The following is a 15883-nucleotide window of genomic DNA, read 5'->3' on the forward strand; positions in this document are numbered from 1 at the left end:
ATAATTTTGAGTTTAAATATTTATATTATTTGTTTTAAACAGGTAACTTGTTTGGTGTAATAGTGAAATTGAGTGGCTCACTTAAGACTGAAGACTTTGTGAAAAGCCCATGTTTCCCTAACAGAAAAAGTCATTGTGGAAGAACAAACCATAATCATACATACATTAGGAAAAGAGAAGTGTGTGTGCGTAGAGAACCTTAACATGACAGTAAAAATACTGACAGTTAAGCCATTTCTATTCAGCCATATCCTAATACGAAAACCAGATTGAAGTATCTTGCATGAGTTGCAGTTCATTAAACAAATGTGGCACTTTATTTTCTAGCTATTTCAATACCGAAAGAGGTGAAGTGGTGAAATAGCAATATAAATGAACACACTTCTCAGTGTGCTGAGAACTCAAGTCCATGTAAAAGAAAAAAAAATAGTAAAAATATATTTTTAATATTTGGTTTCTGTGTCCTTCTCTTGCCCCCAAACAAAAAGCAGAATCCAATTCCTAAATCTGAGTTTTGATTTTAAAACTTAAAGGATAAAATATATTGTCTCTGAAAATTAATTATAAAAAGTAATGCTACTACTGCATTCAAACTAATAATGAGATTACTTACAATGCTGTCTGGTTTATTATTTTAATTGAAAAAAATAATCTTTGTTAGTCTTTGCTGATAGCAATTTCTTTTAGCTGATATTTTTAAATAACATTTTATATATTTGAATTCAGTTTATAATTGGCAACTACAAAACTGATCTGTTTGGGTGGGGTTTTTGAGATTTTCTCCAACTGTAATTTCTGTCTGAAAAATAAATGCAATACTCTCTAGCAAAATATTGTCTGGAGATCTCTTTTCACTTGATGTACTGTCTCATTTGGTATAGCTTTTAATTCAGGTCATTGCTTTGCATACATTGCTATTTTAAAATAAGATCAAAGTAAAACACCATTATAACAGATATTTAGTCATCACTCAGAAACAGAAGAATTAATGATACAATTTTAAATATATATCCTGATAACATGACTGACATTAAAAAAAAAGCTGTGATCTGGATGTTGTCAATTTAGATTTAGCAAATTAGCTAAGTAGCTTGCATTTGTAGTATTTCACACCTTAAAGCCTTAATATGCATTGCTAAATATATTTCCTCACTGTTTGCTAATTAACGTTCTGTGGAAGTACAGCTGCTAATATTTTGTGGTTGATATGGCTCATTTTAAAGTGCTAACAGCTGCATCTGTAGTAGTGTTACATTTCAGTTCATAAATTATGGACATACATTTTTACACCTACTATTTTGTACAAGCATTTGAAAAAATCTCTATTTGCTAACAAAATGCACCCAGTAATATTAAAACAAACCATGAAAATACCCCTCCAGATACCACCACTCTGACATAATAGTGACTCAGTGAGTCTTTCATGTGTAAAGTTTTAAATGTTGCAGGAAATTAACATCTTTTTTCTGTAATATCACAAACTGTCTTCAGGAGTAGCTCTTGGTAATTAGTAAAGACTGATATATTCTGATGGTAAAATAATTGGACTGGAACAATATTGTGTGACAGTGCAGGGAAAAATATTTTTCTGTGGAGAATAAATAAATGCTATCAGTATCTTGTGGAGAAGACCAAGAGAATAAAAAGTATTCATAAATGTGTTTTGTAAGAAACATTTTTTTTTTCATATTTTCAAAGAAACATCAGCACAAGCAATCCAGGAGGGTCCTGGAGTGTGCTGATGAGAACTTCTTCCTGTGTGGATAGGACTTGGAGGAGAGGTGCTTTGCTGTACCTCATAAAGAAGGAGGAACTTGTTTGAGGTTCTTGTATTGAGGTTCTTGTAGAATTGAAGACAGACTTGACCAATAATGAGACGTTGGAGTTTAGCATCCTGAGGAGGAGGAAGAGGAGGAAACAATCAGAAAGGAAGCTCACAACCCTGGGCTTCAGTCAAGCAGAGTTCAGCCACTTCAGAGATCTGCTTGGAAGAGTCTCATGTGATAAGGTCCTGGAGGGAAGAGAGAGTTCAAGAAACCAAGAAAGCTGGTTGATATTCTTCTAAGTTCAAGAGGGGCCCATCCCAATGAATAGGAACTTGGGCAAAAATGAGTGATAGAAGCTTGGCCTGTAGGAATGAGCAAGTTGCTCCAGGTCATACATAAAAATGAAGCATGCATACAGAGTGTGGGAGCAAGGACATGCAGTCTGGGAAGAACACAGGGACATTGTCTGACCATCCAGGATTGAAGTTAGGAAAGCTGAAGTCCAGACAGAATTGAATCTGCTCAGGAATATCAAAGAAAACAAGATAGGCAACAAAAAGAAGACTAAGGACAATCCTTTGCTGTCCCTTTGCTGAATGTGACAGGGGGCTAATGAATGGCACAGGACACAGAAGAGGCTGAGGTAATGAATGCCTCCTTTGCACAGTCTTTACTAGCAAGGCCAGCCTTCAGGAATCCTGGTTCCAGCAACTGGGAGAAAGTAAAGTGTACCCTTGGTGGAAGAAGATCTGGTCTTAAGAGAACAAGGGACACATATGTCCATAGTCTGATTGATTTACATCCACAAGTGCTGAGGAAGCTGGCTCCTGTCATTGCAGTGTCACTCTTGATAATCTTTGATCAGCCATTGTAACTGGGAGAAGGGACTAAAGACTGGAGAAAGGCAAATGTCGCTCCTGTCTTCAACAAGGGCAAGAAATAGGACCCATGGAATGCCTGGCTAGTCAGCCTCATATGGGAAAATGATGGAACAGCTAATCTTAAAAGAGTTTGCAGGTACATGAAAGACAAGAAAATCCTGTCATGAATAGTGTGCTTGACTTCGCCAAGGGGAAGACATGCTTGGCTAGATGGATAAATTTCTATCAAGAAATGTCTGACAGGTAGATGCGGGAAAAGCTGTATATGTTGTCTACCTAGATTTTGGTAAAGCTGTTGACAGTGTTTTCCATAAGATCCTCACAGAGAAGCTTGTTGATGTGTGGGCTGACTGAGCAGACAGTGGGGAGAGGCTGATACACCAGAGGATGTGCTGTCATATAGAGGGACATCGACAGGCTGGAGAAATAGCCTGACATATCTACATGAAGCAATGGTGTATGGAAATTACCTATCCAGGACTGCAGGAAGTTATTCAATCTGTTTTACCAGTGCAAGGATTAAGCTATCAGAAGATACAACTTGAAAGTGTGCCTTGGGGAGAAAGCATTTCATAGGCAAGTGGGAACTATCAGGTCAGCTTAGGTATGAGGGGAGGGTCTTAGTTGTTTACTGTGCTGTGAAGAAGGTTAAAAATATTTTATCACAGATGATTTTAGTGAAACACAACCATTAAAATATTATGGAAGTAGTTCATTCTGGATAGCTGTTTCAATGCTTTCATGTGGAAAATGTATACAAATGGGGCACAGCTGGAAGTTACTAGTTGATATTTCCGTATTGTTTTGCATACTGAATTCTACTAATGGCCATCCAACACATGTAGACGCAGCAAACTGTCTGCATCATATATAAAGTGGGTAAAACTTAAGATAACTTCAAGTTGTATATTGCATTTACTCTGCTGTGTATTAAACTACTATATTTTTATAAATTTGTCTATGCTTAATATTTCTTTTTTTTTTCCCCTGCTCTACTAGATGCTTGTGACTACTCCAGAGAAATGGGATGTAGTGACAAGGAAAAGTGTTGGAGATGTAGCCCTCTCTCAGCTGGTAAAACTCTTGATTCTTGATGAAGTTCATCTACTGCATGAAGACAGAGGACCAGTACTTGAAAGTATAGTAGCACGTACTTTACGACAGGTAAGAGTGAAAAAAAATTTTCAAAATAATTTTGTTTTGGTCAAGAATAGATAGATATCACTGTAAAGGGTAATATGCTTAGACAAGTAAATAGAAATGCTTAGGCAGTTTACAATTTATTTTACAGCTGTTCTGTTTTAAAGCTGTGTATTTAGAATGTGGATTTTTTTTTTCTTCTACTTTTCTTTCTGTATTATATCATCTATCAGATTCCTAAGATGCATGGTTTATTACAGTGCTGTTTCTTTACTTATAATTTATTTGCCTAATTTATTCTACTGTACAAGTAACAAGAAAATTAAACATTTTTAAGCAAATAAGAATGAGGCTGATGTTTTAACACAACAAAAACTGAAGTTATTTTCTTGCCAGGAATGCTTATTTTCAATTAGCAGTTTTCCTAGTAGAATTTCTTGTTTGTTTTAATTAAGAGTAGTGTCTTAAATCTAGGTAAAACTTTCAGCACTGCTAGAAAAATACTACATAATTTTTAGTCTAGCATAAATCGTCCTTTTGTTTTTCCCCATGATTTAGTGATATTTTCTAAATACCAAGATTAAAAATGGAAACAAGGAGAAAAGGGACTTTTTTTCTTGAATCTTGTACAAAAGAAGAATTCAGAGTTAGGCAATAAATAAGGTTGGTCTCAATGGTGGGATGTGCTTCTACAAGTAAAGTAAGACATGGAATTTGGGGATGAATAAAAAGGAAGGATTTAGGAAAAATAAATAATGGGAAGAGGGAGGAATGAGTGCAATTTTTTTTTTTTTATTCTGAAGAGCAAAACTCTATCCATACAAGTAACCCGTAACAAATTAAAATGAAACTATTGTTTTTATGGCTCTATTTGTATCATATTAAATGTTTAAAGCATTTTAGCTTTCAAGCTGCTTTTTTTTTCTTGGTAAGGCTACACTAACCTTGTTAAGGCTTTTTGAATCATCTGATTCCAACTCTGCTAATAACAGAATGAAATTAATGTCTGCTCCAATCTGGTACAGCAAGTGTAAAGTTCCTGTATAAAAAACATTATAAGCAACAATTCTTGAGCAGAATCGAAGTTTAGAGGACCTCAAAGGCACTAAACTTGAGCTGTTGATGTTGTATTTTCTTTCTTAAATGGTTTTGATAACCTTGTTTTTCCTTAGGTGTCTTTGTAGTAAACCATCTCAGGTTTTAGCCGGGATAATCATTTATCATTTATCATTAGCATTTTCTTCACGTCAGATTGCAAGATTTATTAATTTCTTACTGTGAAATTTTGTGAGACTTGTAAGATAGGCTTCAGCTGTCCAAAATAGATGTTGAGAGCCATTTTATCCGTCCTATATAACTCAGCTTGGCATTCCATTTCTGCTTTGTTTGGACACAAATCTCCCTTAGATCCTTCCCTTTTGTGTCTGTCAAGCCTGTGAAGTTAATTTAAGGAATATAAAATCTGAGGCAATTATGTTTTGGGTACTGAATCCTATCTTTAGTGCATTTATTGTAATATAGCAGTATCTTGCTTCAGCACTCATTTTTAAAATAGCTCTTTTAAAAAAGGGTGGTCTAATCTCCTAGGATTTCAAGGTTTGTTTTACCTACCAAGTTGGAATTTAATTCATCTGGAGCTGAAGCTACCCAGTTGTAACCCTTCCTTAAATGAAACAGTTGGGAAATAAAGCAATACACAAATCTTGAAACTGACCATCTCACCACCTTATTTATTCTAATTTGATAAGAAAGACAGTAATGGAGACCCATATGTATCTTTACATATGGGTAGGTAGGTACGTATGGTAGGTAGTTTAGGAGAGGGAAAAATTACAGTATAAAGGTACACTGAAAAAACCCACAGTTAAAAAGAAAGCAAAATTACTTGTAGAATTTTTTAGAATTGTGCTGTAGAAAACAATTGCTGGCAAAAATATTTCAAATTGCAAGCTTCCCAGAGAGCCCAGGGACATAGAAGCAGGAGATGTTTTGTACAACTGTTTTGGTTTTTAATATGAAAACAAATAATAAGAGGATTACTTTTTAAAATTACACTGAAATGTTATACTTCAGCATCTGAGCTTGCAGGCATAGTTCTATGAAGTGTGCAGTATACATCCACAGCTGTGAAGTTACTGGAACTTTTATGCAGTCACTAAAGAAAGATAACATAATGTATCTGATTTCAGAAGAATTTCCCTGGAGTTAGTGAAAGTGCTGTTATAGATGCCCAAAGTGTAAAAAAAAATCTAATGTTTTAATATTACTTTGTGAGGAAAATAAATATATTGTTGCATTTCCTTGGTTTTGTTCCTTGCCCATAATTCCGTATTTTATTTCCGTAATTTTATGTATTTTGATAGAAATTCATAAATGTCCCTGGAGCATGAAAAAAAGCCAGGATAATCAGCCCATCCGTGGAGAATGTCTGTCTTCTGTCTTCAGTGATTTCAATCTCCTCTCCAGCCTTTCTGAAAGTAGTTATAGAACTTACTTTTCGTTGATATCTATAGAAATATCATACTTGTTCAGTATTCATGCACACAAGAAGTAAGAATAATTGTTCACTTCTTGAAAAACAAAAAATACCCTAAGGACAATATTAATCTGAAATATCCTTGTGTCAATTACAGCACTGTAGTAATTGCTGAACTCAATTACCTGATTTGTATACTGCTTTCAGACATCCAAAATATTGACTATTTTTTCTCAATTTGTAGTAGAGGGACAAGTAATTCAAAGGAAAATCCATTGCAGAGTAGTAGTCACTAGATCAGAACTGGAGGCTGTAGTAACTGAGATCTATTCTGGTAAATATCACTGACATTTTCCCACTTTCTGTACTGTCACTTCTGGCTCCTGCCGGAGACAGTGCATTCAAACAGTATAATTTTTGATCTGACCTGGAGCAGTTATTTCTTGTATCACTTCTAGAACAGAACCGTAATAAATTCCTTTCAATACTACTTCAGCCTTTTCCATAAATCACTAATAACAACTCTAATAATGCATGTACCTGTAGTTCCATCTGGATAATGCTTCCCTAGCTTGTGTCTGAGTTCTGTCTCAGAAGACAGTGTGGGGCAGGATGTATAGTGTAGTGCCTTTTACCTTCTGCAGGGTTTGTTATCCTGTCTTAGAGAAAAAGCATCTCTCTTGTTTCGTTGGAGGTATGAGAGGTATGGAGGTATTTTGATTAGATGAAAAAATTCTTTTTAGGAATTAGTATTCAACTAATATTTGGGCCTACAGCTGTGCCAGAAAAGAATGTTTTGAGATCCGTATTGATATGAGGTAAAAGTACAGCTATCCAAATGCATTCTTACAGCAGGAATATCCTGATGCATTAGCAGGTCTGTCCTAATTTGTACCTCAAAATACTTGAATGATTGATGTAGTTTCCCCCAGATGAACACTGAGTCACACCACTTACTGTAAGACTTTAACACGCTCGTTTTAACTTATGGCATTTTTTAGAATTAGGTTTTATTTAAACCTGGAAGGAGCATATATATTGGAATTGCTGACAGTTTTACTCATAGCAGAATGAAGGGCATATTTGTGCATGTTTGCACTTTTAAAATTTTAGAGAATGTTTTTGCAAGTGATTTAAATTGACTTTGCTAAACATTTTGGTGGGAAAATTGCTCTGAGCTCTGTTATATACTGTAGGTATAACATCAAACAACTTATTTGAATCCAATTTATAGCTTTGATGTTTAAAGTTTTAGTCCAGAGCAAAATGCAGATGTAAAACTGAAATGCTTAAACTTTTTAATCAAACTTTCCACACTACTGTAACATACTAAGGTTATTAGCTTGAAAGAAAAAAATTTACCATTTTTACAGGCCACTGAGGTATTTTGTTATAATTATTCAGAGATTTTGATTACTTCCTTGCTGCTTATGGGTATTTTTTCACAAAAAAAGCATACTGAATGCTACATTTGAGTTATACACAAGCTTTGATACCTATTCTCAATATGTGAATAATAAATTAAATAAAAGAAAATCCATATTAAAAGCTTTCTCAGATTTTGGGATACCAAAGCTGCCATCTTGGACATAATCTTGGACAAATATCGTTCTCAGCACCATCTCATTCTTCGAGTTAAAGTTTCATGCTTTATGTTTTTGTATTAGATAACAAAGTTACTATAGATGGGCTAACACAGGAGTACAAGGAATACAGGAGATTCCTGGAATACATTGATGAGAAAGGCCTCCTCCAGGCAAAATCAGAGGTGCTATGCCGCACCTTTTACCCATCAAGAAAGGAGGGGCTTGCTGGGGAAGTGAAGATCAAAGGCAGCTTTGACTGCAGTGGCCACAAAATGTTGGAGTTCTTCTTCCCCTGGAAATTCTCATGTTTCATTTCTGAGCTTTCTTTCCTCATGCTCCGTTATTTAAGGAGCTTTTCCTTTCAGCTGTAATGTAGTTTTCTTTGGTCTTTCTTAGCATTTTCAATATCTGTAGTGCCTTATTATCTCCTCTACCTATTTTTTTTCTGTCCCTTCGTTCACTCTTTTACCTCTTACTAGAGATCATTGGCAAACAAGTTCAGGTGTTTCTCACCCGAAGCCAAATGTCTAATTGTTACCAAATTAGGAATTTTTATGTGCTTGGAATCCCATTCTTGATTTTGATAATTTGATCCGTTTAAAGGAAGAAAAGTCAAGACTGCCAGCTAATGACATAAAACTGGGTTAGATCTGTCTATCTTCTATCAAATGGTGGCCGACTGTAGTTCTTATAAGGGTCTTTTGGGACTGGAATGACAGTGGTATTTCATTTGGTTCTTCAGTTCTCATCTTAAATGACTTCTATTAGTCTTTTGTCTCTTTGATATTCTATATATAAGCTAATCAAGTTACTCAGCATCTTTTATTAAAGGATAAAACAAACAAGGTTACTGAAGCCTCCTGCAATAATTTTTCCATTTCAAACTATAGTGTTGTGGGGCTTTTTTTCACTGGGCTTGCCTATATTCACGATTGTATTTGTAAAACATGTCAGCAGAGCTGGATATAGATAGAACTTTTGTGTTAGTTTGATTCTGGCAGATACAGAGGTAGAGAGATTCCCTTCAATTATGTAGTTCTATCCCTTTTATACCTTTAAGAACTGTATGTACTTATTTTGTTCACACATCTTTTTTAGAGCTTGCATTACTTGTTTGTTAAATCCTCAAACAAACCTCTTGATAGTTGCTGCAGGATTAGCTCATTGATATAAGAATGATTCCTGAGAATAGTGTCTCATTTTGCAGCTATGGCCTGTTATGAGCTAACTGAAAAGAAATTTAGTTTGAATGGAGCTATCAGCCTAGATTTATCTGTTTGGCTGACATACACATCAGTTATATTAATTCTACCAATCACCTGCCTTTCTTGTCACCAGTAGTTTTGTACTGCATATCATCAATAAAATTATTGAATAGAGTTGGGCTTAAAAAGCAATTAGAGGAATCCCTTTTTAATGGCTATTTTTCAATTATAAGTTCTTTTAAAATCCGTCAGTTCATCAGCTTGTGATAAATTTAATACATATTTTCTTGCTACTCTGTGATGTTATTTTTAGGCAGTATGTCGTGCAGCCATATGTCTAATGAGTCTTACGTGAGTCTATTTTGTTATCTTTTGTTGTGTAAAAAATTACTTTTTAAAAACTACTTTTTTAAAACAAAACCTAATCTCCATTGTTTGGAAAATGTTATGTATCAGACATTTTGATTAATCTTCAGAATCTTTTCTCTTACTGTGCGTGGAAGGGATGTCAGGAAGTCATTCTGCATCTCATTTTTTATTACTGATAGGTTACTGTTTTTCCAATTTAGTGATACACCTATGGAGTTTAAAATGTAATAGTGATTGTCATACATTTTGGGGTCTTAGATATTATGGTAAAGCAGTGAAACTAATTTATAAAAAGGTTCAGAGATATTTTTTGTTTCTTAGTTTAGGAACAAAACAGTAGGCAGAACATGAAAAGGCATTCTGTCAGTTAGGAAAAACTGACATTGTGCCAGGTATAGAAATCTCTTAGTCGACATATGCAAAATGTCATTTCTTAAGACAAAGTAATGCATACCTGATATTTAGCTGAGGGAGACTAATATGGCTTCTAATGGTGCTTTCTGTGTGGTTACATTTTTTCAGTGCATCTAGATTTTAAAATATATTCTAAATGGAGGGCTGAGATCACAGTATTTTCAGGGTTCATTGGATGCAGAGTAAAACTAATAAAATTACTTAACTAGATGGTTGCCTAGTAACAAATGCATTCTGTGCAGAGTGAGTTGTAGATAACGTCCTATGTAGAATCTTCAAAACTGTATTAGTAATTGCATTTTTACTATGTACTTAGGTTTTTCAATTTCACTGGTTTTTTCCATTTCTGTTCTTAAAACTAGACAACTGCACCTATGTGGACTTATTGACAATTTAACTCTTTCATTACTAGTAAACAATAAACAAATAAACACTGATGAAACATTCTAACAAACTTCCTGCTTAGTAATTTTGAAACATTTAATTATTTTTTTAACGTTCTAAGCCCTACTCAGTTATTTCTCCATTTCTTTTTCTCCTTTTTTTGGATCAACAGCACAGATCCTGTGAGAGATTGAGACACAGCCATTCTGTGGGTAGGGTAGTATCCAAGTAATAACTAATGTAGTACTTCATTCTTGCTACCACTGAACAGGGCGTCCAGGAACCTAATGTAAGGTTCATCTTCTTGCACATCTGCACTAAAAGCTAAGAAATGCTTGTGTCTAATTTTCTGAGTGTCTTGTCTTTAGTGTACCTCTGAAGGGCATAAAGACTGACTGCAGAGGGTGTGTTGAACTGATCCTGGGTCATCTGATTATCAGATTAATTTCTAACCAGCAGACAATTCTTCAAAGATTAAAATGTGTAAACTTGTCTGCTTCACTTAATTCTGTGCTCAAGTTGAACAATCAGAGATAGGATTTCCAGCTTGATTGTAATTCGTTCTGTGAATGTGATATTTTAATACATGGAAATGGGAAGGCTGCCAAGATCACAAAGTTCAGGAAGAACTTTAGAAGTCAGATAAAAGAGTATCTCTGTGCACACTCTGTATGCTCTCAAGTGGCGGCTGTAATGTAACGATATGCAAATCTGAAAACCTATTAGAAGAAAATGATCCTGCTGTGATCAATTTACAGTCCAGAGAGGCACTTCCCATACCTGATCCTTTATCATTTACAGCATAAACACAGATGATGCTTGCATGGAAATCGATACTGGGATAGCTATCTTCTGATTATTTTTTCTGCATACATGGAATTTCATGGTGTGGTAATTGTGTTCTGTGAATGCTGTCAATTCTCCAAATGCCATCAAGAATGTTTCTGAATTAGATATACTAGTTAAAGATGTCAATTAAATATAGCAATGGCAATTTCATTTCTCACTTCCAGTGTAACATCAAACCAGTAAGGCATAGTAAGGCTTTTAAAGAACCTGATGTGCAAATACTGTGTCAGTTCAGGTTTGCAAGGAAAGCCTCCTAAGTTTCAAATGGTGCTTATTATTTTACTGGCATGATTAAACACATATAAAGAATGAAATGTTGGAGGTTGAGTTTCAGTAGTAAAGAAAAGGCACTTAGCTGCCTACCACCAGCCACCAATACGCAATGTAAACAGAAAACTCTGTCATCCTGATTGTGTTACCAGTAATTTCTACTGCCATTTCAGGAAAAGGCTGTGGGTTCATGGTTTAATGTATATGAAGGTATAATCTCTAGCTGGGAATTCTAGGATTAAATAATAAGTGATCCAGTGGTTGAAAAAAATACTAATTTTTGAATTATATGTATTTATAAAAGGCATCTGTACATTTTCAAGGCTTATTGTTCTTTAGAAGCACCTGAGAGTAAAAGATGTTAGTGCTTGCTTTTCAACGGGAAGTTAGAAAAGTAGTCGAAAAATGTATGCAGAGAACTCTGTTATAAAAATGTGTTAGAATTCCAAAAACCATTATGGAAAATCAAGTTTCTGTAGTGCTTGGATAGATGAATAATAGATAGAGAGTTGAAACTGAATTATAATCACAGAGAAAATGCAAAAAATAAATCATGTTATGGTTGCATATTCAGGTAGTCTTCTTTATTTTTTAAGTTTAGCACAGTTTTAGTCACTGCTGTTTTTATATTGCCATGTATAATTAAAAGAATAAAAGCCCCTTGTTTTCTACCAGCATGTGATGATGTGCATAAACTAAACACATAGGCTTGAATTTGACTTGGACATAAAATAATTTGAAGGATTGTTATGATACATTTTTTATTTTAGTGTAAGTGTCCCTCTTTTTGCATCTTGATTATTTTATATATGTATATAAATTATATATATTTTTGGTGAGCAAATACAAAAGTAGATAGTAAAAAAATAAAGGTTTTTTTTTGTTTTCATGGCCTCAAAAGAACTTAAGGAAATTGATGGAATGATTTCGAGTCTTATTAAGGTGATTAGAGGGATGGAGTACCTTCCCCTTGGGGAAAGGCTGTGAGAACTGGGAGCGTTCATCCTAGAGAAATAAAGGACCTGGGTCATCTTACTACCTTTGAGTACCTAAAGGGCACTTAAAAGAAAGCTGAAGCAGGACTTTTTACAAGGGCATGTAGTGATAAGACAGGGGGGAATGGCTTTAACTGAGAGTAGGTTTTGTTTGGATATTAGGAAGTTTTTCTTCACTGTGAAGGTGGTGAGGCACTGGAATAAGTTGCCCAGAGATGTGGATGTCCTATCTCTTGAAGTGCTGGGGCCCTGAACAACCTGGTCTGGTGGAAGGGGTTTAAAAAATGTGTTTGAAATATATTAGTAATCTTAATTACTTACTTGTGTTAACTGTCAGCTTCAGTTGTCATGTGGAGTGTTAATTTGGGGTTTTCAATAAGATCCTTAGCTGCAGGGTCAACTGCCAGGTCAGCAACATTAAGTGGCTTCTTTGTTTTACTAAGGTTTTGAAAGTGGCAAGTCTCAGTAAATTGTAACTGTTCTCTAGGCACTGTTTTTATTTTAAAATAAATCTTTGAAAAAACATCTTACATTTAATTGCCGTAAAAATACATATGTCCATGGTTATTAAGCAGTGTTCTTGTTAATTGTTTAAATACTTGAAATGCTTTCTTGCCTTCAGATGGAATCAAGCATACTTTCAAACTAGTGCTTTCAGGCTCTTAGGAGATTTGAAAAAAAATATTGTTATTGAATTTAGCAAAATCAAGTAATGTTTTCCAGATGGGAGCTCAGTTACAATTTAAGATTGCTGTACTTATTAGGCAATTGTGAACAATCTACAAGGTACATATATCAGCAAGTGGTAATTGTGCTTACAGATTCAAGCTTTAAAATAGTGCATAAGCACTGAGTAAATGAAGACGCTTGCACCACGGGTGCCCAGGTGCTGGCTGAGGGAGCTGCAGGGTGGCTGAGGGGGCTGAGGGGTGGCTGTGGGGAGGGATGGCTGTGGCTCAACGAGCTACACAATGTGGCCACTTCCAGCGGGCTCCAACCAGCCAGAGGTGGTGGCACCTCTGCTAAAGCATGGCTAAGAAAGGGTAAAAACACTGTGCAGCAGATGGGATGGCAAAAACACGAGGAACAGCCCTGCAGACAGTAAGGCCAGTGGAGAAGGATGTGGTACTCCATGGGACCATGCCAAAACCAGGAAAACCCAAACAGACAAAGGAGGAAACAACCCACCTGGCACACCTCGCCCACCTCAAAAAAACCCCAAACCTCCAACACCTCAAAACTGTGTGCTTGATGATGACTGTTGCCCTTAGGTCATCGCATAATCCAGCCGAAAAAAGTTGTGTAACAAGTGAGAAAGCTTCCTTGTGCTCTTGAACACTGCTTTTGTTCCCTGTAGATGGAAGACTTCAGAAAATGAAATCTCACTTGTCCCAGTTTGCATATCATATCATATCATATCATATCATATCATATCATATCATATCATATTTTATTGTACATGGAGCTTTCCTTTTGCAAATGTAGACTTGGTCTGCAGATTTTCTGTGTCATTTAGTTGTTTGCAGCCACAGTTTTAGTGTCCAGAATTTTGCCACAGAACATCTGTTACCCGGCAATGTAGTGGTTTACTTTGTCTGCTTGTCGTCTGTGGTGTTTGGGTCCATGGTTCCTTTTGAGATTTAGTTTAATATTTTGGTGTGCTTCCTATTCTTCAGGTCTGCGTTATGGTGTGGTATTATTTTGTCTTCCATGTGAATGCTCTCCATTTACTTTTTAATCATCTATTTTGAAGACTTGTAATTTAACTGTTTTAATTGCTTTAATTTAACGAGCATTTCCTTTCACTTTTAACTCAAAACAGGTGAGTAAATCAAAATCTAAGTAAAGCCTCATATTTTTTGAACAGGATTTAGCCAGGTGGAATTTACCAGCCTTACTCATCTTGAGATATTCACCCATTTGAGACTAGTTGAGACCATTATATGTGGCTTCAGTTACAGTGTCTAAAAAGCCTTTATAATAAAATTACTGTGAACTCTGGTTTTAAATAATTATGCTAGTTGTGAGCCAGCCTACGCAGCTCCTAATGTTCCAGAAGGAAATGGGAAAATTCTTGTGTACTTTGTCCATTCAGGTCTTCTGTGTGCTTTCATTCTTTTGAAAATTACCTGAAAATACATATAATATGGAGGCTTTTGTATGGAACAGAGCAATTAGTTGTAAAGCACCATTTCTGTCCCTTATTAAATGGGAAGGCATGTAAACCAAACATTTGAGGAATTAAACATTTTAATAAAGAAGAAATTAGAATAAAATGCCAGTTCCAGAGAACCAGAATACATTGTCTAAGAGAGTAGTGGAAGCAAAAACCTAAGACGGAGGAGTGGCACAAATTTCATTCCTTTTTCTTCCAGAATAGTGGTCTGATGTGGAGTAAGGAAGAAAAGACACCAAATCATGTGTCACAGTTTTGCCTATAAATTGGACTATTCCTTCTTAACAAAGCCAGTTTTCTGCTATTGTTCCTCTATGTCAGTAAGTCAGTACTTTTGGAGGGCAAAAGTACAATAAAATAGAAAGATGAATAAGCAAGATTTGATGGAATTGCAGAAAGCACTGGTTTCTTCAATACAGGATAATCACCAGCTCACATGTATTGTTCACCTTTTGTAGAAAGTGTTAACTGTTTCTTTCACATTAATGTTTTATAAAGGATGTTTTAAAACTCTGGGCTTGATTCCTTGGCTTACAACACTTGGAAAATTTACAGTTTTTCTGATTTTTTAATAGGTTGAATCTACACAAAGCATGATTAGGATTTTGGGCCTTTCAGCTACATTACCCAATTATCTTGATGTTGCTACATTTTTGCACGTCAATCCCTACATTGGATTATTCTACTTTGATGGGCGTTTCCGACCTGTACCTCTGGGACAAACCTTTATAGGGATCAAGACAACCAATAAGGTAAGGAATTGTGAGTGCCAAAGAAAGGGTTGCTGTTTGTGGACTCTTTTTGATCACGCTTCATGCATGTATGGGGTACTTGTTTATTATGCTACAGGTGTTTTTTGAAGCATATTTTCTTTTGTATAATGATATACGTAATTGAGAGGTGCTTTAAGAATCTTCTTTCTTCAGTTTACCATACTTGTAAGCATGCCTTGTTGCAGTTGGATACAAAGTTATTTAACTTTGCATTGCCTTTTCTTCACTGCTCAGTTTTTCTTGAAAAAGAAATCATCACCTTCAACTGCAGAGTCACGTTAGCAGCTGATTATTCTGCCTCTTACATTCCAATTTCCATGTGGTGCATCTTTTTTGGCTATAAGGATGCATGAGGCATGCTATAAGAAAAATACTCTTTTTTAAAATCTGTATATATATTATATAATATAATAATAAGAGGAAATATATATTTTTATATATATATATAAACAACATGCATTAGTACTAAAGTTACTGATGAAAACCGTAGCATGCTAAGCCACTAATTATCATATGTACATATTTGATAGAAACTGTATTTAAAGTAATCCCTAAATAAGCTTCTTTACTCTTTGTGCTGTTGCTCATTTTGGGAAGCA

The 15883-nt window shown here is 35.3% G+C and overlaps 1 protein-coding gene across 1 annotated transcript in view; it reads left to right on the forward strand.

The window, feature by feature from the left end:
* ASCC3 (activating signal cointegrator 1 complex subunit 3) overlaps positions 1–15883 on the forward strand; it is a 252629-nt gene that overhangs the window by 89521 nt on the left and 147225 nt on the right. Inside the window, exons 11-12 of the mRNA XM_041414871.1 lie at positions 3647–3811; positions 15087–15263. Coding sequence (XP_041270805.1) covers positions 3647–3811; positions 15087–15263 — 342 coding nt within the window. The remainder of the gene's footprint in view (positions 1–3646; positions 3812–15086; positions 15264–15883) is intronic.

The sequence above is a fragment of the Onychostruthus taczanowskii genome, unplaced genomic scaffold (genome assembly GCF_017590055.1).
Source record: "Onychostruthus taczanowskii isolate IOZ18803 unplaced genomic scaffold, ASM1759005v1 scaffold48, whole genome shotgun sequence".
NCBI lineage: Eukaryota > Metazoa > Chordata > Aves > Passeriformes > Passeridae > Onychostruthus > Onychostruthus taczanowskii.